Source organism: Rhinopithecus roxellana, chromosome 6, assembly GCF_007565055.1.
Source record: "Rhinopithecus roxellana isolate Shanxi Qingling chromosome 6, ASM756505v1, whole genome shotgun sequence".
Classification (NCBI taxonomy): domain Eukaryota; kingdom Metazoa; phylum Chordata; class Mammalia; order Primates; family Cercopithecidae; genus Rhinopithecus; species Rhinopithecus roxellana.
The window spans coordinates 48,117,651-48,141,797 of NC_044554.1; the positions used below are offsets into that span (position 1 = coordinate 48,117,651).

At 47.9% G+C, this 24,147-nt stretch overlaps 1 protein-coding gene across 1 annotated transcript in view; it reads left to right on the forward strand.

Moving 5' to 3' along the window:
- LOC115898166 (radial spoke head 10 homolog B2-like) overlaps positions 1 to 24,147 on the forward strand; it is a 45,665-nt gene that overhangs the window by 11,080 nt on the left and 10,438 nt on the right. Inside the window, 11 exon segments of the mRNA XM_030931982.1 lie at positions 51 to 227; positions 3,418 to 3,562; positions 5,487 to 5,608; positions 8,665 to 8,854; positions 11,922 to 12,036; positions 13,115 to 13,194; positions 13,637 to 13,785; positions 15,918 to 15,927; positions 18,514 to 18,611; positions 19,759 to 19,902; positions 22,922 to 23,050. Of these exon segments, the coding sequence (XP_030787842.1) occupies positions 51 to 227; positions 3,418 to 3,562; positions 5,487 to 5,608; positions 8,665 to 8,854; positions 11,922 to 12,036; positions 13,115 to 13,194; positions 13,637 to 13,785; positions 15,918 to 15,927; positions 18,514 to 18,611; positions 19,759 to 19,902; positions 22,922 to 23,050 (1,359 nt within the window).

The window sequence follows — 24,147 nt, forward strand, 5'->3', positions numbered from 1 at the left end:
AGAGAGAAACTGCTTTGCGCATGTCTGACAGCCGTCTGCTTTCTTTTCAGAATGGCTTTGGAACACACACGTGGTTTCTAAAGAGAATCCCCAGTTCCCAGTATCCCTTGAGAAATGAATACATAGGGGAGTTTGTAAACGGACATCGTCACAGATGTGGCAGGTTTTATTACGCCAGTGGAGTCGTGTACGACGGAGAATGGGTTTCCAAAAAGAAACATGGCACAGTGAGTACAGACCTGGGAAGACCACATTTCAAACAACGATGTAAAGCCATTGAAATTATGTAAAGCCGTTGACATGTCCCAGTATAATTGCAGATTTGTCTATTTCCGCTTTCAGTTCTGTCAGTTTTGCTTCATATATTTGAAGTTTGTTGTTCGGCGCACACACGTGGAGGGTCATTATGCATTGGTGCTCTGGCTCTTTTGGTCATCACGTAATTTCCTATTAACCCTGCTAATTTTCTTTCTTTCTGAGACGCAGTCTTGCTCTGTCGCCCAGGCTGGAGTACATTGGTGCGATCTCAGCTCACTGCAACCTCCGCTTCCCAGGTTCAAGTGATTCTCCTTCCTCGGCCTCATGAGTAGCTGCGATTACAGGTGCGGGCCACTACGCCTGGCTGATTTTTGTATTTTTAGTAGAGACAGGGTTTCGTCATGTTGGCCAGGCTGGTCTCGAACTCCTGACCTCAAGTGATCTGCCCACCTCAGCCTCCCAGAGTGCTGGGATTACAGGTGTGAGCCACCAACCACACTGGCCAACCCTGGTAATTTTCATTTCTCTGAAGTCTATTTTGTCTATGTTGTAAATATAGGCGCTCTAGATGTCTTTTTGATTGTGGTAAAGTACACATAAGATTTACCATCTTAATTTCTTTTTTTGTTTGTTTGTTTGGTTTTTTTTGAGACGGAGCCTCGCTCAGCCGCCCAAGCTGGAGTGCAACGGCTGGATCTCAGCTCACTGCAAGCTCCGCCTCCTGGGTTTACACCATTCTCCTGCCTCAGCCTCCCGAGTAGCTGGGACTACAGGCACCTGCCACGTCGCCCAGCTACTTTTTTGTATTTTTTAGTAAAGACGGGGTTTCACCGTGTTAGCCAGGATGGTCTCAATCTCCTGACCTCGTGATCCACCCGTCTCGGCCTCCGAAAGTGCTGGGATTACAGGCTTGAGCCACCGTGCCTGGCTACCATCTTAATTTCTAAGTGCACAGTCCAGTGGCATGAAGTACATTCGCATTGTTGTGCAGCCATCACCATCCATCTACAGAACTCTTTTTGACAAAATCATGTCATTCTCTATTAAATTGCATTATCTATTTTGTATAGGATAACTTACTATTTTGCTAAGGTGATTACATGACTCTTTTTTTCTTTTTTCTTTTTGACAGAGTTTCACTCTGTCACCCAGGCTGGAGTGCAGTGGCGCGATCTCGGCTCACTGCAACCTCCACTTCCCGGGTTTAAGCGATTCTTGTGGCTCAGCCACTTGAATAGCTGGGACTACAGGTGTGCACCACTATGCTCAGCTCTTTTTTTTTTTTTTTTTTTTTTTTTTTTTTTTTTTTTTTTTGAGATGGGGCTGGAGTGCAGTGGCCAGATCTCAGCTCACTGCAAGCTCCACCTCAGCCTCCGGAGCAGCTGGGACTACAGGCGCCCGCCATCTCGCCCGGCTAGTTTTTTGTATTTTTAGTAGAGACGGGGTTTCACCATGTTAGCCAGGATGGTCTCGATCTCCTGACCTCGTGATCCGCCCATCTCGGCCTCCCAAAGTGCTGGGATTACAGGCTTGAGCCACCGCGCCCGGCCTTTTTTTTTTTTTAAAGTAGTGACGTGGGTTTTACCATGTTGGCCAAGCTGGTCTCAAACTCCTGGCCTCAAACAATCCTCCTGCCTCAGTCTCCCAAAGTGCTGGGATTATAGGCATGAGCCACTGTGCCTGGCAAAATATTTTCAATGGTCAATGATTTCCTGTGTATTTAGTGGTTATTTGGTTTTTTTGGGGTGTGTGTGTGTGTGTGTGTGTGTGTGTGTGTGTGTGTATGTGTGATGGTGGTTTTGGTTCGCAACTGACAGTCTAGTGTTGTCTGCCATGTATAATACAGAATAATGTAGGCTTCAGCAACTCATTGCTGTCAGAATTTCTCTTCCATGTATCCATAGTATCTCCCACCATGTCACTTTCACCCTTGTGTTTTTCCTCCTTCATGATTGGAAGTCGGCTGCTGTGGTTCCAGCCTTCACATCTGCATACCATACTAAGTAGAAGAAAAGGAGGAACTTTTGATAGAAGCTCTCTGAAAGGGTCTTTCGTTTCACAGAGCCAAATAGGGTCATTTGCCCACTTCTGAATCGGTAACTGACTATTGACCTGGGTTTGACACATCTCAGGGAGTCTTGGCCGGGCATGGTGGCTCACGCCTGTAATCCCAGCACTTTGGGAGGCCGAGGTGGACAGATCACTTGAGGCCAGGAGTTCAAGACCAGCCTGGCCAACATGGTGAAACCCCATCTTTACTAAAATTACAAAAGTTAGCCAGGCGTGGTAGTGGGCACCTGTAATCCCAGCCTCTTGGGAGACTGAGGAAGGAGAATAGCTTGAACCCAGGAGGTGGAGATTACAGTGAGCCAAGATCGTGCTACGGCACTCCAGCCTGGGTGACAGCGAGGCTCCGTCTCACAAAAAAAAAAAAAAAAAAAAAAAAAATCAGGGAGTCTCTATTGTGTGATGGGCATTCTGCTGGTCACTAGCCTAGTTTAATAAGACACATTCTGTGGCCTAGAGGTGCTTAAAATTGGAGAAAGATTGTGGGGGAGATAGAGAGAGGGGAGGAGGAGGAATAGAAGAAGGAAAAAGAGAGAGAACTTATACAGTGCATGAGACCCAGGAGCCTGACTGTATGTGGAGTAAGTGCGTATTTTCAAAACAAACGAAAAGCTCCAAACCCTTGAGAAAACTATCAAGGTACATTTACTCATGCTTTGCTTTGCTTTCCTTTCCTTCCCTTCTTCTTTTCTTTCCTTCTCTTCTTCTTTCCTTTCCTTTCCTTCTTCTTTCCTTTCCTTCTTCTTTCCTTTTTTGAGGCAGACTCTCTGTCACCCAGGCTGGAGTGCAGTGATGTGATCTCGGCTCACTGGAACCTCCGCCTCCTGGGTTCAAGTGATTCTCCTGCCTCAGCCTCCCGAGTAGCTGGGACTATAGTACACGCCACCACACCTGGCTAATTTTTGTATTTTTAGTAGCGATGGGGTTTCACCATGTTGGCCAGTCTGATCTCGAACTCCTGACCTTGTGATCCGCCTGCCTCGGCCTCCCAAAGTGCTGGGATTACAGGTGTGAGCCACTGTACCCGGCCTTACCACTGTTTTTCTAAGAAAACTTTTCCTAAACTGCACAAAGTTGTTTTTGTGTCTGCAGGGCCGATTAACTTTCAAGAACGGGCGTGTGTACGAAGGCGCATTCTCCAATGACCACATAGCCGGGTTTCCAGATCTTGAAGTTGAATTCATCAGCTGCCTGGACCTGTCTCCAGGAGTTGCCCAAAGATTGTCCAGGAGTGCCGGTAGGAAGCATTCACCTGTTGAAATAAAATTTGCCTGTTTTTATCCACGGTCTCCCCTCATGAAAATACACTGAACGCTTCAGAAAACAGAAGTTCCCTGTGAGCAACACCCTTTCTAAAAAAAAATTTGGCCGGGCACGGTGGCTCAAGCCTGTAATCCCAGCACTTTAGGAGGCCGAGACGGGCGGATCACGAGGTCAGGAGATCGAGACCATCCTGGCTAACACGGTGAAACCCTGTCTCTACTAAAACATACAAAAAATTAGCCGGGAGTGGTGGCAGTTGCCTGTAATCCCAGCTACTCGGGAGGCTGAGGCAGGAGAATGGCGTAAACCCGGGAGGTGGAGCTTGCAGTGAGCTGAGATCCGGCCACTGCACTCAAGCCTGGGTGACAGAGCCAGACTCCGTCTCAAAAAAAAAAAAAAAAAAAAGAAAAAAAAATTTGAGACAAAGTCTCGCTCTGTCACTACAGCCTCAGACTCCTGGGCTCCAGTGATCCTCCCACTTCAGCCTCGCCTATAGCTGGGAATACAGATGTGCACCACCATGCCTAGCTAATTTTTTTTTTTTCTTTTTTTTTTTTGAGACGGAGTCTCGCTGTGTCGCCCAGGCTGGAGTGCAGTGGCCGGATCTCAGCTCGCTGCAAGCTCCACCTCCCGGGTTTACGCCATTCTCCTGCCTCAACCTCCCGAGTAGCTGGGATTACAGGCACCTGCCACCACGCCCAGCTAGTTTTCTGTATTTTTTTAGTAGAGATGGGGTTTCACCATGTTATCCAGGATGGTCTCGATCTCCTGACCTCGTGATCCGCCCGTCTCGGCCTCCCAAAGTGCTGGGATTACAGGCTTGAGCCACTGTGCCCGGCTAATGTTTTTTTTTTTTTGAGATGGAGTTTTGCTCTATTGCCCAGGCTGGAGTGCAGTGGTGCAATCTCGGCTCACTGCAGTCTCCATCTCCCGGGTTCAAGCGATTCTCCTGCCTCAGCAACCTGAGTAGTTGGGGTTACAGGTGTGTGCCACCATGCTTGGCTAATTTTTGTAGTTTTATTAGAGACAGGGTTTTACCATGTTGGCCAGGGTGGTCTCTGACTCCTGACCTCATGATCCACCTTCGTTGATGCTGGGATTACAGGTGTGAGCCACCGCACCTGGCCATGCCTACCTAATTTTTAAACTTTTTGTAGAGGCACGGTCTCCCTATGTTGCCCAGGCTGATTCAAACTCCTGTCCTCAATTAATCCTCCTGCCTTGGCCTCCCAAATTATTGAGATTACAGCCATAAGCCATTGTGCCTGGCTTGCAACTACTTTTAAAAAAATGTTTTTTAAGAGACAGGATCTCACTCTGTTGCCCAGGTTGGAGTGCAGTGGTGTGATCATAGCTCACTGCAGCCTTAGCCTCCCATTTTGGCTTCCCAAAGTGCTGGGATTACAGGCATGAGCCACTGTGCCCAGCCTGCATTCTTAGTAGGTTTTTGAAATATTCTTGTATCACATTTTGGTAGAAAACCATTGTGACATAACATTGAGAAATTTTAACATTGCTTTTCATAATTATCTCCAAGGATGGGTGCAGTGGCCCATGCCTGTAATCCCAGCACTTTGGGAGGCCAAGGCAGGGGGATCACCTGGGCTCAGGAGTTTGAGACCAGCCTGGGCAACATGGTGAAATGCTGTATCTACAAAAAGTACAAAAATGAGCTGGGCCGTGACGGTGCATGTCTGTAGTCCCAGCTACTCGGGAGGGTGAGGCGGGAGGATCGCTTGAGCCTGGGAGGCAGAGGTTGCAGTGAGCTGAGATCATGCCACTGCACTCCAGCCTGGGCGACAGAGTGAGGCCCTGTCTCAAAACAAAAACAAAAACAAAACAAAACAAAAACACCAAACAAACCGTAATTATCCCCTGTATTTGCCTTCCTTCATTAGAACTGATCAGAAAGCTTGATGGCAGTGAAAGTCATTCTGTGTTGGGGTCGAGCATTGAGCTGGATCTAAATTTGCTCCTGGACATGTACCCTGAGGCAGCCCGACCTGAAGAAAAGAAGCAGGTAAAATCTTTTTTATTGGTATCAGTGGCATCCTGGGGAAATACAGCTGGTGACTGCTGTCACGTTGAATGTGTGTGTGTGTGTTTTTTTTTTTTTTGTGACCGAGTTTTGCTCTGTCACCCAGGCTGGAGTGCTATGGCGCAATCTCTGCTGACTGCCACCTCTGCCTCCTGGGTCCAAGCAATTCCCCCACCGCAGCCTCCCGAGTAGCTGGGATTACAGGCGTGCGCCACCATACCTGGCTATTTTTTTGTATTTTGGTAGAGATGGGGTTTCACCATATTGGCCAGGCTGGTCTGGAACTCCTGACCTCAGGTGATCCGCCCGCCTCGGCCTCCCAAAGCGCGGGGTGATGGGTGTGAGCCACCACGCCCAGCCTAAAACAGTGCTTTAGATTGGGCAGACGATACATGTTTATTCAATTGAACTGCGTTTTCAAAAGCAGGAATTAATGCTCAGCGTAACAGATGCCTGAAGCCTCCCAGGCAGGGCTTCCTGTCTCCCTTAGGACCCCAAATCCTGTTCTTTGCGTTCTCTGAGTGTCTCATTGAAGAGGGTAGGGCATGGGGTGAGTGGTTCTGGAGAACAGGACGCTGTGCAGAGGGCAGGGCCGCCTGTCTCGCTTGGGACCCCGAATCCTGTTCTTCACATTCTCTGAGTGTCTCACTGAAGAGGGTAGGGCATGGGGTGAGTGGTTCTGGAGAACAGGACGCTGTGCAGAGGGCAGGGCTGCCTGTCTCCCTTGGGACCCCGAATCCTGTTCTTCACGTTCTCTGAGTGTCTCATTGAAGAGGGTAGGGCATGGGGTGAGTGGTTCTGGAGAACAGGATGCTGTGCAGAGGGCAGGGCTGCCTGTGTGGGGAATTTGGAGCAGCTTAAGGGCATCAAGGGTCTGGGGAAAATCCTAAAAGGTGAAATGTCACAGAGAGGGAGGTGAGTAAAGCAACAAGCACGAATATTGCTGCTTTTTTTTTTTTTTTTTTTTTTTTTTTTGAGACGGAGTTTCCCTCTTGTTGCCCAGGCTGGAGTGCAATGGCATGATCTTGGCTTTTGGGTTCAAGCGATTCTCCTGCCTCAGCCTCCTGAGTAGCTGGGATTACAGGCACGCACCACCACGCCTAGCTATTTTTTGTATTTTTAGTAGAGATGGAGTTTCACCGTGTTGCCCAGGCTGGTCTCCAACTCCTGACCTCAGGTGATCCTTCCACCTCGGCCTCCCAAAGTGCTGGGATTACAGGCATGAGCCACCGCACATGCAATTTTGCTTCTTTCAGACTTTCAGCCCTACATGTGGTGTGAGTTGCATGTTTCGTACATGCTGTTAATCAGGCTGAGGGATTCCTTTCTATTCCTGATTTGCTGAGGGTGCTTATCATGAATGGATGTTAAATTCTGTGAAATGCTTCAGCTGATAGAATCAATTGGTTCATCTCCAGTCTGTCAATAGTGTGAATTACACTGATTGATTTTTCAAACGTGAACCAGCTTTGCAATTCTAGGCTAAACGCTACTTGGTGTTGCTGTATTATCTTTTTTTTGTTGTTGTTTTTGTTTGTTTTTTTTTTTTTTTTTTTTTTTTTTGAGCTTGGGTCTTGCTGTGTCACCCTGGCTGGAGTGAAGTGGTGCGATCTCAGCTCACTGCAGTCTTGACCTTCTGGGCTCGAGCAATCCTCCCACCTCAGCTTCCTGTGTAGCTGGGACTATATGGGCACTCGCCACTGTGCCTGGTTAATTTCTTTAATTTTTAATTTTCAGTTGAGACACGGTCTCACTATGTTGCACAGGCTGGTCTCGAGTTCCCAGGCTCAAGCGATCCTCCCGCCTTGGCCTCACAAGGTGCTGGGATGACAGGCATGAGCCAGCACGCATGGCTACTATTCTTTATATATCGCTGGATTCCACTTATTTTGTTGAGGATTTTTGCACATGTGTTGATGAGGAATAAGGATCTGCAGACAGTAGAATTTTGTTGCCGCCACTGAGAGAGGAAGCCAACACATGCCGTGTGAAAGGAAGTCTGTTTTCCAGATAACTTTTTTTGTTTTGTTTTGTTTTTACTGTTGGTCGGAGATGGCATTTTATTGACCAAGGCGGGTGGGTGGAAAGAATAAAATGCTTCTTGGCCGGGCACCGTGGCTCACGCCTGTAATCGTAACACTTTGGGAGGCCGAGGCAGGCGGATCACCTGAGGTCAGGAGTTCAAGAGCAGACTGGCCAATATGGTGAAACACCATGTCTACCAAAACACAAAAACTAGCCGGGCATGGTGGTGTGCACCTGTAATCACAGCTACTCTGGAGACTGAGGCATGAGAATCGCCTGAACCCAGAAGGCAGAGGTTGCAGTGAGCCAAGATCGTGCCACTGCACTCCAGCCTGGGTGACAGAGTGAGACTCCATCACGTAACAAAACAAAAAAACACTTCTTAAGTTCTTACAGTGGAAAGAGCGAAATGCCATTACTTTACTTGTATTATCGCATTTAATGTAGGACACAGGTGTTGTGTCTTTTGTTCTTTTTTAATTTTTTTTTTTTTTTTTTTTGAGACGGAGTCTTGCTCGCCCGCTAATTTTTTGTATTTTTAGTAGAAACGGGATTTCACCCTGTTAGCCAGGATGGTCTCGATCTCCTGACCTCATGATCCGCCTGCCTCAGCCTCCCAAAGTGCTGAGATTACAGGTGTGAACCACCATGCCTGACTGTTCTTTTTATAATTTTTAAATTTTATTTATTTATTTTGAGACAGTCTCACTCTTGATGCCCAGGCTGGAGTGCAGTGACGTGATTTTGGCTCACTGCAACCTCCTCCTCCCGGGTTCAAGCAATTCTCCTGCCTCAGCCTCCTGAGTAGCTGGTATTATAGGTGCCCGCCACCAGGCCCAGCTAATTTTGTATTTTTAGTAGAGATGGGGTTTCATCATGTTGGCCAGGCTGATCTGGAACTACTGACCTCAGGTGATCTGCCTCGGCCTCCCAAAGTGCTGGGATTACAGGCTTGAGCCACCGTGCTCAGCCATCTTTTATTCTTAATCCACGCATGACTTTCTTCCTTTCAGGTAGAATATGCTGTGTTAAGAAATATTACAGAATTAAGAAGAATCTACAGCTTTTATAGCAGCCTGGGATGCGACCACTCTCTGGATAATACCTTTCTGATGACAAAGCTTCACTTCTGGAGATTTCTAAAAGATTGCAAATTTCATCACCACAGACTAACTCTTGCTGATATGGACAGGATATTAAGTGGTGAGTATTCCAGATCCTTCACATCTTTTGGTTTAAAGCAGGGGTCCAGGCTGGGTGCAGTGGCTCATGCCTGTAATCCCAGCACTTTGGGAGGCCAAGGCAGGCGGATCACAAGGTCAGGAGTTTGAGACCAGCCTGACCAACATGGTGAAACCCCGTCTCTACTAAAAGATACAAAAAATTGTCCAGGCATGGTGGTGCACGCCTGTAATCCCAGCCATTTAGGAGGCTGAGGCGGGAGGATCGCTTGGACCTGGGAGGTGGAGGTTGCAGTGAGCCGAGATCATGACATTACACTCCAGCCTGGGCGACAGGGCAAGACTCCATCACACACACACACACACACACACACACACACACAAAAGGCAGGGGTCCCCAATCCCCAGGCCATGGATCAGTACTGGTCTGTGGCCTGTTAGGAAACAGGCTGCATAGTGGAAGGTGAGCCATGGGCAAGCAAGTGAACCTTCATCTTTTTTTTTTTGTTTTCTTTTGTTTTGAGACAGAGTTTCGCTCTTGTTGCCCAGGCTGGGGTGCAGTGGCATGATCTCGGCTCACCACAACCTCCACTTCCTGGGTTCAAGTGACTCTCCTGCCTCAGCCTCCCGAGTAGCCGGGATTACAGGCATGGGCCACCATGCCCAGCTAATTTTTGTGTTTTTTAGTAGAAATGGGGTTTTTCCATGTTGATTAGGCTGGTCTCAAACTCCTGACCTCAGATGATCCACCTGCCTCGGCCTCCCAAAGTGTTGGGATTACAGGCATGAGCCACCGCACCCAGCCTACCTTCATCTGTTTTTACAACCATTCCCCATCGCTGGCATTACCTCCTGCAGATCAGCGGGCATTAGATTCTCACAGGAGCGCAAATCCTCCTGTGAACTGGCACGCGAGGGATGTAGGTCGCATGCTGCTTAGGAGAATCTAATGCCTGATGATCTGTCGCTGTCTCCCGTCACCCCCAGATGGGGCCGTCTAGTTGTAGGAAAACAAGCTCAGGCTCCCACTGAGTCTACATGATGGTGAGTTGTAGAATTGTTTCATTATGTATTACAATGTCATCGTAATCGAAATAAAGTGTGCAGTAATTCAAATGCGCTTGAATCATCCTGAAACCAACAGTCCCCCCACCCCTTCCCACCATTCATGGAAAAATTGTCTTCCACAAAATCGGTCCCTGATGCCAAAAAGGTTGGGGACCGCTGGTTTAAAGGACAGTGTCACAGTGTCACCTGGAAAGCAGTTGGAAATGCGGAGGGAGTGGTGAAGGCCCAGGTTGGGAGAAGAGTGTTCCAGAAATCAGCACGTGGTCTTGTTCCCCTGTGATTACGATGTACTTGAAGAGACAGTGTCGTGACGTAACAGCAACAGTACGAGGTCACCTACAAAAGCAGGACCAGCCATGCATGGTCCCAGGGTGAAATCCAGTCTGCCCCTGTTCCCCTAAATCATGCTTTACTGGAACACAGACACGCCCATTTGCTCACACGTTTGTGACTGCTTTACCCCAAAGCACCACTGCGGAGGGGTTGTGATGCAGACTGTCTGGTCCACCAAGCCTAAAATACTTACTCTCCGGCCCTTTACGGAAAGTTTGCCTCCCTCTCCCCCGACCACCGATCTACAGTAAAAAAGCACTGAATTGTCAGGTCAGAGTTGGGGAGATGGCCAGGCCTTGTGGCTCACGCCTGTAATCCCAGCTCTTTGGAAGGCCGAGGTGGATCACTTGAGTCCAGGAGTTTGAGACCAGCCTGGCCAATGTGGTAAAACTCTGTCTCTACTAAAAACACAAAAATTAGCCAGGTGTGGTGGTACATGCCTGTATTCCCAGCTACTTAGTGGGAGGTTGAGGCAGGAGTAGAATCACTTGAACCTAGGAGGTGGAGGTTGCAGTGAGCCAAGATTTCCATCCTGGGTGACAGAGAGAGACTCTGTCTCAGCAACCAAAAAAAAAAAAAAAAAAAAAAAAAAAGGCTGGGCGCAGTGGTTCACGCCTGTAATCAGCCCTTTGAGAGGCCAAGGCGGGCAGACCATGAGATCAGGAGTTCGAGACCATCCTGGCTAACACGGTGAAACCCCGTCTCTACTAAAAATACAAAAAATTAGCTGGGTGTGGTGGTACGTGCCTGTAGTCCCAGCTACTCGGGAGGCTGAGGCAGAAGAATCGCTTGAACTTGCGAGGCGGAGGTTGCAGTGAGCTGAGATTGCGCCACTGCACTCAGGCCTGGGCAACAGAGTGAGACTCCACTCTCCAAAAAAAAAAAAAAAAGAAAAGGGGAGAATCAGCAGTGGCTTGGAAGAGTCTAGAAAAGGCCCTAAGTAGTCTTAGGATTGGTCTTTATTTCAAATTAGGAAGTTGAAGTGATACATTTTAACAACTTTGGAAGTTTGACTTCTTTCAGCCAAATTCTGGGAGGCAGAGGTGCAGGCTTCAAATTATCCACTTGAAAAATAAAGTATTAGAAAAAATGCCCATTTACATCAAAGTTTAGTGTTTGAAACATACTTAAAATACATTCAGAATTAGCAGCATTCATCAGATTGTCTCAGACTACTGTGGAAAACATTGGGACAAGATGTCTCGTCTTGTAAAGGAACCAGATTGACTTTTTTTTTTTTTTTTTTAAGACGAAGTCTCGCTCTGTTGCCAGGCTGGAGTGCAGTGACTCAATCTTGGCTCACTGCAAGTCCTGCCTCCTGGGTTCCAGCAATTCTTCTGCCTCAGTCTCCCGAGTAGCTGGAATTACAGGTGAGCACCACCACACCTGGCTAATTTTTTGTATTTTTGGTAGAAAGACGGTTTGACCATGTTGCCCAGGCTGGTCTCAAACTCCTGACCTCAGGCAATTTGCCTGCTTCAGCTTCCCAAAGTGCTGGGATTACAGGCGTGAGCCACTGCGCCTGGCTTTCACAGAGTTTTAAATTTTTAGTTGGATGCTTATACATGTTCAGAGCATTTTGAAATAAGTACTCTCTCATATTCAGTTCCTCAAATTGTATACCAGGAACAAATAATATGGAAGGTTCGAGCAAATATCAGACATTCTCTCCAATTTTCTTATTTTAGCCACTAATGACATACCAGTTGAAGAAATCCATTCTCCATTTACAACAATACTTCTGAGAACATTTTTTAATTACCTCCTGCCTTTGGCATACCACACTTATCACGAAGAATTCCAGTCAGTACTATTTCTGGACCCTTGTTGGGGGACGGAGCATGGCTAGATTGTACTATTGTCATAAAGCCCTCTTTTCTTCAGCAGTCATTTTTATTTTTTGGAAACGGAGTCTTGCTCTGTTGCCCAGGCTGGAGTGCAGTGGCACAATCTTGACTCACTGCAACCTCTGCCTCCCAGGTTCAAGCAAGGCTCCTGGGTAGCTGGGATGACAGGCGTGTGCCACCATGCCTGGCAATTTGTTGTTGTTGTTGTTGTATTTTTAGTAGAGATGGGGTTTCACCATGTTGGCCAGGCTGGTTTCGAACTCCTGACCTCAGGCGATCCACCTGCCTCAGCCTCTCAAAGTGCTGGGATTACAGGTGTGAGCCACCGTGCCCAGCCTCAGCAGTCTTTTTTTTTTTTTTAACATACCCTTGAAATGAAGGACTCAGAACACAACCTTTCCACAAATATGAACCACAAAGCCGTGAGACACTAGATCAAAACTTTGAAAACCCTTCATATCCGAGTCAGGTCAATACTGCAAATATCTCTTGGGGTTTTTAATGCAGAAACAAATAATCACAACCAACTTTTCTTTCTTATGTCACAATTTCTTGTCTTTCTTACAGCAAAAGTGGTTTTATATCTTTTTGTAAAAAAGACTTATTTTTGTATTTATTTTTTTGAGATGGAGTCTTGCTCTGTCACCCAGGCTGGAGTGCAGTGGTGCAATCTCGGCTCACTGCAACCTCCACCTCCCGGGTTCCAGTGATTCTCCTGCCTCAGCCTCAGCCTCCCAAGTAGCTGGAATTACAGGTGTACACCACCAAGCCCAGCCAATTTTTTGCATTTTTAGTAGAGATGGGATTTCACCGTGTTGGCCAGGCTGGTCTTGAACTCGTGAACTCGAGTGATCTGCCTGCCTTGGCCTCCCAAAATGCTGGGATTGTAGGTGTGAGCCACTGACTCCGGCCTTCCCTTTCTATACTTTATACATTAGAAACAAATTATTAAGTCTAGCCTGTGCTCAAGGAGAAGGGAATTAATTTCCCTCTTTTGGAGAAGTAATTATTGTATCTTTTGATCGTTATCACAGAAAGAGAAGCCCATCGCTCTTCTTGTGTTTTGCAAAACTGATGATGGAGAACATTCATCCAAATGCCTGCCAGATAAAAGGTAAATACAAAACCAATAGGATTTGATTTACGGGCCCATTTTTTTTTTCCTCAAAATATAAATCTGGGCTGGGGGTGCAGTGGCTCACTCCTGCAATCCCAGCACTTTGGGAGGCTGAGGCAGGCGGATCACCTGAGGTCAAGGAGTTCAAGACCAGCCTGGCCAACATGGCAAAACCCTGTCTCTACTAAAAACACAAAAAATTAGCCAGGCGTGGTGGTGCATGCCTCTAATCCCAGCTACTCGGGAGGCTGAGGCAGGAGAATCGCTTGAGCCTGGGGGGCAGAGGTTGCAGTGAGCCAAGATCGTGCCACAGCACTGCAGCCTGAGTGACAGCAAGACTCTGTCTCGGAAAAAACCAAAAACAATAGGATTGTATTTACTGCTGTTTTTTTTCTCAAAATAGAAGTCTGTAATCATTTTTCGACCGTTGTATTTTTAGGCAATTTATTTTGTGAGCAACAGCGGACGCTTTACTCTATGAATTACATGAATAAGTGCTGGGAGATCTATCTAGCTTACTGCAGACCCCGCGCAGCGCCTCCCCACGAGGCTACAATGAAGATGAGACACTTCCTCTGGATGCTGAAAGTAACCACCTAAGTTCAATACTGGCTTTCTATTTACAGTCACTTTGATTTTAATTAAAGAGAGGCAAGATATTCCAGCTATGACATGCAAATAATCAGGTGACGATCTGGGCTGGATTTTCAGGACCATTAAATGTTTACGGAGTCTCTTGGCAGAACAGTGGTCTGTGGTAGCGGAAGGAACAGAAATGGCCGTCACCTGCCCAATGTGCTCACAGATTAGGGCAAGAAAATGGCCTATGACCTATAACAATGGCCCATGGCGCATATATATATATATATATATGTACTGCAATCCCAGTACTTTGGGAGGCTGAGGCGGGTGGATCACCTGAGATCAAGGAGTTCAAGACCAGCTTGGCCATATAAATTTATATATGCCATGGGCCATTGTCTTAAAATATATATATATATTTTTTTTTTTTTTTGAGACAGAGTGTTGCTCTTGTCACTCAGGCTGGAGTGCAATGAGGCAATCTTGGCTCACTGCAACCTCCACCTCCTGGGTTCAAGCAATTCTCCTGCCTCAGCCTCCTAAGAAGCTGGGATTACAGGTGCCTACCATCATGCCTGGCTAATTTTTGTATTTTTAGTAGAGACGGGTTTTCACCATGTTGCCCAGGCTGGTCTTGAACTCCTGACCTCAGGTGATCCACCTGCCTCGGCCTCCCTAAGTGCCGGGATTGCAGGCGTGAGCCACCGCGCCTGACTGGCCTGCAATATCTTTATTCACGCAGCTCCGGCCATTTAAAGATGGGGCCAAGCGCGGTGCTGCATGCCTGTAATTCCAGCACTTTGGGAGACCGAGGCAGGAGGATGACCTGAGCTTAGGAATTCAAGACCAGCCTGGGCAACACAGTGAGATCCCCCTTTCTACAAAAAATGAACAAAACATAGCCGGGCATGGTGGTGCACACCTGTAGTCCCAACTACTTGGGAGGCTATAGTAAGCTGTGATCATGCCACTGTATTCCAGCCTGGTTGACAGAGGGAGGCCCTGTCCCAAAAAAAATCCCCCAAAAAACAAAAAGGGAAAACGGAGGAACACCTTACTCTGTTTGATGGACCAAAATGTTGCCTGATCCTAGAATAGCAATAAAGTCAACTGAAATATTTATACAAAGGAAGGACTTTAGAAGGCTGAGGCGGGTGGATCACCTGAGGTCAGGAGTTTGAGACCAGCCTGGCCAACACTGTGAAACCCCATTTCTACTAAAAATACAAAAAAAATTAGCCAGGTGTGGTGGCGGGAGCCTGTAATCCCAGCTACTTGGGAGGCTGAGGCAGGAAAATTGCTTGAACCCAGGAGGCAGAGGTTGCAATGAGCTGAAATCGTGCCACTGCACTCCAGTCTAGGCAACAAGAGCAAAACTCTGTCTCAAAAAAAAAAAAAAAAAAAAGGAAGTGGGGAGGATGAATGTCATTTAAAACAATTACAGTTTATTGAAAATGGAATTTTTAAAAGTTATTACTTGGGAAAATAGTGACAACATCTTATTTATACAGTGTTCTCATACTATTGGTTGTTTCTGTTCCATGGTACTTTTTTTTTTTTTTTTTTTTTTTTTTTTAAAAGACAGAGTCTCGCTCTTTCGCCAGGCTGGAGTGCAGTGGCGCGATCTTGGCTCACTGCAACCTCCGCCTCCTGGGTTCAAGCAATTCTCCTGCCTCAGCCTCCCGAGTAGCTGGGACTACAGGCATGCATGACCATACTAAGCTGATTTTTGTATTTTTAGTAGAGACGGGGTTTCACCGTGTTAGCAAGGATGGTCTCGATCTCTTGACCTCGTGATCCCGCCCGCGTCAGTCTCCCCAAGTGCTGGGATTACAGGCATGAGCCACTGTGCCTGGCCTGTTCCATGATACTTTTAATTTGTACTTGTGGGAACACAAATGATTAAACAGAATCAAACACTAATGCTAATAAAGAGTTTTTACAAATTTCGTAACGTTGTATACATAAGAAAAATGGATGGTAACCTAGTGTGTAACTGTGGGAAAATAGTTTGTTGTTTTGAGTGAGGGTCTCGCTCTGTCACCCAGGCTGGAGTGCGGTGGTGCAATCTTGGCTCCCGGCAGCCTTCACCTCCTGGGTTCAAGCGATCCTCCCAGCTCAGCCTCCTGAGTAGCTAGGACTACATGTGTGCCAACATACCCAGCTAATTTTTCTATTTTTTGTACAGATGTGTTACTGCCATGTTGCCCAGGCTGATCTTGAACTCCTGGGCTCAAGTAGTCCTGGGTCTCCTGAAGTGCTGAGATTACAGGAGTGAGCCATTACACTTTGCCCTTTTCAGTTTTTTGTTTGTTTCAAGCATGTTTGCAATTGCCCATTGAAGATTTTATTTTATTATTTTATTTTATTATTTTATTTTATTTTATTTTTTATTTTTTACAGAGTCTTGCTCTGTCGCTCAGGTTGGAGTGCAGCGACATGATCTTGGCTCACTGCAACCTCCGCCTCCTGGGTTGAAGTGATTCTTCTGCCTCAGCCTCCCGAGTAGCTGGGATTACAGGTGCACGCCACCACACCCAGCTAGTAGAGACAGGGTTTCACCATGTTGCCCAGGTTGGTCTCAAACTCCTGAGCTCAGGTGATCCACACATCTCGGCCTCCCACAGTGCTAGGATTAGAGGCATGAGCCGCCGCACCCAGCCTCATTGAAGCGTTTTTGTGATGACTGTCTTACAGTCTCCGTCAGTCAGTTGTAACATCCCTGTCATCTTGGTGATGGCATCTCTGGACTGTCTTTTTTCATTCAGTTTTAGATCTTCCTGGTTCTTAGTATGAGTGTGTTTTTGTGTGTTTTGTTTTTTTGCTTATGTTTTTTGGAGGCGGAGTCTTGCTCTGTCTCCCAGACTGGACTGCAGTGGTATGATCTTGGCTCACTGCAACCTCTTCCTCCTGGTTCAAGTGATTTTCCTGCCTCAGCCTCCCAAGTAGCTGGGATTACAGGCACCTGCCACCATCCTAGGCTAATTTTTATATTTTTTAGTAGAGATGGGGTTTCACCATGTTGCCCAGGCTGGTCGGTATGAGTGATTTTTTAAAAAATATTGAAACCTGAACATTTGAGTACAGTAAGTCCTCACTTAACATTATTATTATCGAGACGGAGGCTTGCTCTGTCACCCAGGCTGGAGTACAGTGGCGATCTGAGCTCACTGCAACCTCTGCCTCCTGAGCTCAAGTGATTCCCCTGCCTCAGCCTCCCCAGTAGCTGGGATTACAGGCACCCGCCACACCCAGCTAATTATTTTGTATTTTTAGTAGAGCTGGGGTTTCCCCGTGTTGGCCAGGATGGTCTCGATCTCTTGACCTCGTGATCCACCTGCCTCGGCCTCCCAAAGTGCTGGGATTACAGGTGTGAGCCACCGTGCCCGGCCCACTTAACATTATTGATTATTGATAGGTTCTTGGAAACTGTGACTTTAACCAATGCGAAGAGCGTAACTCTTCCTCATGTCAGTTATTCTGTGGTAAAACCGGTTTTGTTGTGCAGTATGTTGTTTCCCCAGGTGTTTTTCAGCCTACAGCATTGTGTTCATATTTCACACCTGGACTGTGTTCTGTTCTCCCATGTTCTATATCCTGTTCTGTGCCAAAAAATACTTTACTGTTATATTGGAGGTACTCGAGAAGGGATAGAGAGGTAAATTGTGTGTGTGTGTGTGTGTGTGTATGTGTGTGTTTTTTTTTTGTTTTTTTTTTTTTTTTTTTTTTTTTTGAGGCGGAGTCTCGCTCTGTCGCCCGGACTGGAGTGCAGTGGCCGGATCTCAGCTCACTGCAAGCTCCGCCTCCCGGGTTTACGCCATTCTCCTGCCTCAGCCTCCCGAGTAGCTGGGACTACAGGCGCCCGCCACCTCGCCCGGCTAGTTTTTGTATTTTTAGTAGAGAGGGGGTTTCACTGTGTTAGCCAGGATGGTCTCGATCTCCTGACCTTGTGATCCGCCCGTCTCGGCCTCCGTATGTGTGTGTTTGAGACAGGGTCTTGCTCTGTCACCCAGGCTGGAGTGCAGTGTTGTGATCACAGTTCACTGTGGCCTCAAACTCCTGGACTTCAGTGATCCTCCCACCTCAGCCTCCTGAGTGGCTGGGACTGCAGGCATGCACCACCATGCTCGGCCTACATTTTTAATTTTTGTAGAGACAGGGTCTTGCTATGTTGCCCAGGCTGATCCCCCAACGCCTGGGCTCAAGTGATCCTCCCACCTCGGCCTCACAAGGTTCCGGGATACAGGTGTGAGCCACCATGCCTGGCCGTACATACCAATGTTAATCCAGAATGCTTTTCAAATTATCAGTCTTAAAATATTATTTATGGCTGGGCGCAATGTCTCATGCGGTAATCCCAGCCCTTTGGGAGGCCGAGGGAGGTGGATCACTTGAGGTCAGGAGTTTGAGACCAGCCTGGCCAACATGTAGTGAAACCCTATCTCTACTAAAAAATACAAAATTAGCTGGACGTGGTGTTGTGCACCTGTAGTCCCAGCTACTTGGGAGGCTGAGGCAGGACAATCACTTGAACCCAGGAGGTGGAGGTTGCAGTGAGCTGAGATTGCACCACTGCACAGCAGCCTGGGTGACAGAGTGAGATTCTGTCTCTCAAAAAAAAGAAAAAGATATTAATTTCTGGTACACTTTCTTAATGTGTTGATATAAATTGACATTAAAATATATAGCTGTTTACAATTATAGGCAGTTATGGTTTGATTTTCTTTCTTACAGGACTAAATAAAGAATTAACAGTAGCTACATTTATGGAGGTCATAGCAGAGGATAATCCTTTCATATATGATGGAATTGACAGCAACTTTGAACCTGAGGTTTGTAAAGAGCCGTCACAAACGGTACAGATCCAATTTAGGCTGTTGGTTTTGCCATGGATACCAAGAACAAAGAAGTAAGATTTTTTTTCTTTTTTTATTAGCCTTTTCGTTGACACTTTTTTTTTTTTTTTTTTTTTTTTAGAGACGGAGTCTCGCTCTGTCGCCCAGGCTGGAGTGCAGTGCCGGATCTCAGCTCACTGCAAGCTCCGCCTCCCTGGGTTTACAACCATTCTCCTGCCTCAACCTCCCGAGTAGCTGGGACTACAGGCGCCGCCACCTCGCCCCGGCTAGTTTTTTGTATTTTTTAGTAGAGACGGGGTTTTCACCTTGTTAGCCAGGATGGTCTCGATTTCCTGACCTCGTGATCCGCCCGTCTCGGCCTCCCAAAGTGCTGGGATTACAGGCTTGAGCCACCGCACCCGGCCCTTTTTTTTTTTTTTTTAGAGACGGAGTCTTGCTCTGTCGCCCAGGCTGGAGTGTAGTGGCGCAATCTTGGCTCACTGCAAGCTCTGCCTCCCAGGTTCACGCCATTCTCCTGCCTCAGCCTCCCGAGTAGCTGGGACTACAGGCACCGCCACCACTCCTGGCTAATTTTTTTTTTTTTTTTTTTTTTTGTATTTTTTTAGTAGAGATGGAGTTTCACCATGTAGCCAGGGTGGTCTTGATTTCCTGACCTCGTGATCCGCCTGCCTTGGCCTCCCAAAGTGCTGGGATTACAGGCGTGAGCCCACCATACCCGGCCTCTGAGCTGATTTTTTAAAAACAATTTTTTGTACAGAATGGGTCTCACTGTGTTGCCCAGGCTGGTCTCAAACTCCTGGGCTCAAACGATCCTCCTGGCCTCAGCCTCCTAATGTGCTGAGATTACAGATGTGAGCCACTGTGACCAGTCTAAGAACCAATGATTTGATTGAAAGCAGTCTGAACACAAGTACAGAATATGTGTGTATATGTGTGTGTGTGTGTGTGTGTGTGTCTGTGTGTCTGTGCATGTGTGTGTATTTGTGCACGTGTCTGCATGTCTGTGCGTGTGCAAACGTGTGCGTATTCAGATGTCAGGAAATAATGAACGCCAATCCATCAATGCTCTGTCTCCAGGTGTGGTCAGAATGATGGAAACTCTCTGTGTTTTCTTTTATTTCAGCTGGTTTTCCTGGAATTCTTTGAAGCTCTCTTAAGCTTTGCGTTCATCTGTGTTACTGACCAAATGACTAAATCCTATGCAAATGTTCCAACTGATGATGTGTCTGGAAATAAACATGAAACTATTTATACAATACTCAATCAGGTAACACACAATGTCTTAGAATTAGGTAATCTTAGAATTACAGAGCAAGGAGGGCTGGGCGCGGTGGCTCACACCTGTAATCCCAGCACTTTGGGAGGCCGAGGCGGGCGGATCACGAGGTCAGGAGATCGAGACCATCCTGGCTAACACGGTGAAACCCCGTCTCTACTAAAAATACAAAAAAATTAGCCAGGTGTGGTGGCGGCCCCTGTAGACCCAGCTACTAGGGAGGCTGAGGCAGGAGAATGGCGTGAACCCAGGAGGCGGAGCTTGCAGTAAGCTGAGATCGCACCACTGTACTCCAGCCTGGGCGACAGAGCGAGACTCCATCTCAAAAAAAAGACAGAGCAAAGAATGACTTTATTCTGGAATGGTTAAACCATCATCAAAACTATCTTGGTTTTACTAACCCTTCCAGAAAGTAATTTAAGAAGTCTTTCCTTTTTCCTTGTGAAATTTTATTTTATGTATTTTGAGACAAGAATTCATTCATCCAGGCTTGAGTGCAGTGGTGCAGTCACGGCTAATTGCAGCCTTGGCCTCCTGAGCTCACATGCTCCTCCCACCTCAGCCTCCTGAGTAACCAGGACTACAGGCTTGTGCCACCACACCCAGCTAATTTTTTTTTTTTTTTTTTTTTTTTTTTTTTGAGATAGAGTCTCACTCTGTTGCCCAGGCTGGAGTGCAGTGGCACAATCTCAGGTCACTGCCACCTCTGCCTCCTGGATTCAAATGATTCTCATGCCTCAGCCTCCCAAGTAGCCGGGATTATGGGCATGTGCCACCAAACCTGGCTAATTCCTTATATTTTAGTAGAGACGGGGTTTCGCCATGTTGACCAGGCTGGTCTTGAACTCCTGACCTCAGTTGATCCACCCGCTTCGGCCTCCCAAAGTGCTAGGATTACAGGCCTGAGCCACTGTGTCTGGCCTTTTTGTATTTTTTTGTAGAGATGGGGTTTGCCATGTTGCCCAGGCTGGTCTCAAGCTCCTGAGCTCAACTGATCCTCCCGCCTCGGCCTCCCAAAGTGCTGGGATTAGAGGTATGAGCCACCGCGCCCGGCCAAGATGTCTTTTTCACATTTTGGAAGTGTGTACAGATTTTTTTTAAGTTTGGGAAAGTGAGTTTCCTGGCCATGACCCAGAAAGGTGGACTCCTAGCCACAGGAGAGATTTCATAATGAAGGTCACAGTGCATACAGACATGCTGGGTGGGCCACTAGACCACACATGAGAAAATCAGAGGTAGTGGCCGGGCGTGGTGGCTCACGCTGTAATACCAGCACTTTGGGAGGCTGAGGCCAGCAGATCATGAGGTCAGGAGATCGAGACCATCCTGGCTAACACGGTGAAACCCGGTCTCTAATTAAAAAAAAAAATATATATATTATATATATACACACACACACACACACACACACACACCAAATTAACCAGGCATCGTGGCAGGTGACTGTAGTCCCAGCTACCAGATGCTGAGGCAGGAGAATGCATGAACGTAAGAGGTGGAGCTTGCAGTGAGCCAAGATCGTGCCACTGCACTCCAGCCTGGGCGAAGAGCGAGACTCCATCTCAAAGGAAATTAGAGGTATTTTATAGGAGGAGCTTTGTTACATGGATCCAGTGTTTCTAAGAGTGGACAGGCCTGCTCAGGAGCAGATCTGTCGGGGAACAGTTCCTGAGTGGTGCTTGGGATGCTAAACAGGTCCCCAGGGCTTGCTCACAAGGATGGACACCCAGCCAGGCGCGGTGGCTCACGCCTGTAATCTCAGCACTTTGGGAGGCCAGGGTGGGCGGATCACTTGAGGTCAGGAATTTGAGACCAGCCTGGCCAACCATGGATGAAACCCCGTCTCTACTAGAATACACTGGAACCTGAACGTTCATGTCATGCTCCAAGGGGAATCACTGCTCCCTTTTGACCAACAGTTTGGGAGTGTGATTTAGAGATCACTAGAGGCTCAGCTTCAAACTTACTAAAGCCGATCCTTCTTGCTCAGCTCACGTAGCTTCGCACACTCCGGTCATGTGGGGGAGGCAAAGGTAGAATTTGTTCCCCGGAGGAAAGTGTGCTGTTGAAGAGGACAGCAAGCTCCAGAGACGGGCAGAAGGCTGGCCTTGGAGCCGCCAGCTGAGTGCGCACGCAATGTGAGGGAAACCGCTGGGACCTCAGGGAAGGGCCGCTGGGAAGAAGGGGAGGAACCTCAAGGACTAACGCAGGGCTGGGAGGAGTTTGCATTACCCAGTCCCAGCGTGAGAAGCCTTCACAATCCACGATGGGTGTCGGGCTGGGTACCTAAAAGTTTCCATCTCTGGGTGTGTGTGGGGGTGAGTGTGTGTGTGGGATGTGTGGGGTGGGTGTGTGGGTGCGTGTTTGTGGGTGTGTTTGTGTGTGTGTGTGGTTTTTGAGAACAAAATCTTGCTCTGTTGCCCAGGCTCGAGTGCAAGTGGCACAATCTTGACTCACTGAAAGCTCTGCCTCTGGGTTCAAGTGATTCTCCTGCCTCGGCCTCCCAAGCAGCTGGGATTATAGGTGCACACTGCCACACCCGGCCAATCTTTGTATTTTTAGTAGAGACAGGGTTTCACTGTAATTGGCCAGCCTGGTCTAGCACTCTGGCCTCAAGTGATCCACCCCGCCTCATTCTCTGAAACTTCTGGGATTACAGGCATGAGCCAACGCGCCTTGGCCTTTATTTGTTTTTTTAGAGATGGGTCTCACTATGTTGCCCAGGCTGGTCTCAAAACTCCTGGGCTCAGGTGATCCACCCCCCTTGGCCTCCCAAAGTGCTGAGATTACAGGCGTGAACCACTGTGCCTGATTCTGTTCACTGTCTTGACTGAGGCGATGGTTTCACAGGTATAGACATGGAAAACACATCCAAGGGTACACTTCATGTGTAGTTCATTGTAAATCAGTTACACCCCATTAAAATAATGTGCGTGTGCGCGCGTGTGTGCCTGTGTGGATCTCTATGGAAACCAGAAGCCCTCTGACGCCTGTGTTTGTTCTTGCTTAGGACGCCCAGAACAAGAGTCCCAGCGTGGTCATGAGCCACGAATCGGATGCTGCTCACTCTGACAGTGCCAGGTCATCTTCCAGCAAGTTAGAGCTCTGGCCTGATATTAACAAAATAAGGAAATCAGAGGTTTGTCTTGGCAACTAACCGTGTAGAGACCCGCTACCGAGTGCCTGCTCTGTGAAGAGCTCTTTACCACGCGTGGGGGCCTGGCACTGAACAGAAACCCACGCCCTCATGGACACTACGTTTCCAGTGCGGAGGGGACACGGGAGGGAGGAGGGGACACGGGCAGGGAGGAGGGGACACAGCAGCAGGCGAACAGCACTAATAGCGTTTTTGGGTGTTTACCTGGCACTGAGCCATCCCCAGGGACCAGCTCAGCGTCCCGATGACCTTCAGGTGCTGTGATTCTCTCTAGGAGGGAAGCCAGGCCCAGGAAGGTAAAATAACTTGGCCGCAGCTGCATAAGCAGTAAGTGTCGTGGAGCGGGGAGGGGTTTGTGCCCAGGCAGTTTGACTCCAGAATTAGCCCCGGTTACCGCAAGCTCTGCTTCTTCCCACTTACGAGATCTAAGTGACAGGAAGGGCATCTGGCCGGGGTGGGGCCCTGGCGTTTATTCTGGTGAGGTGGGATGGGATGGGACAGCGTCTGAGCAGAGGCATCAGGAGGCTCTGTGGCTTCACTGTTGAGAAACCGGTGAGGAAGCTCTTGGAACCATCCCAGTGGGAGGTGATGGTGACTGGGACTAAGGTGGGCTGAGGTCTGAGGTGTTCTGAAGGCTGCGGGGGTTGAGAGGGAAGGAGAAGGCAAAGATGAGTCCAAGATGTTTTGGCTGAGCATTGGAAGAATGGAGTGGCCATTTAAGATGATGTGGAAGACGGAGGCAGGGGGCTGAGTTTGGGGAGCAAAAATAAGTGGTTGATTTTGGACAAGTTAAGCTTAAGGTGCCTGAATTGAGGCCCAAGGAGCACGGCCAGAGGCAAGACTGGAGTTCAAGGACTGCAGGAGGTGGAAATGTGGGCGTTAGGGCATACACGTGGTAATTAGAGCCGTTAGGTCGGGCGGTGGCTCATGCCTGGAATCCCAGCACCTTGGGAGACCGAGGCGGGTGGGTCACTTGAGGTCAGGAGTTCGAGACCAGCCCAGCCAACATGGTGAAACCCTGTCTCTACTAAAAAATACAAAAATTAGCCAGGCCTGATGGCAGGTGCCTGTAATCCCAG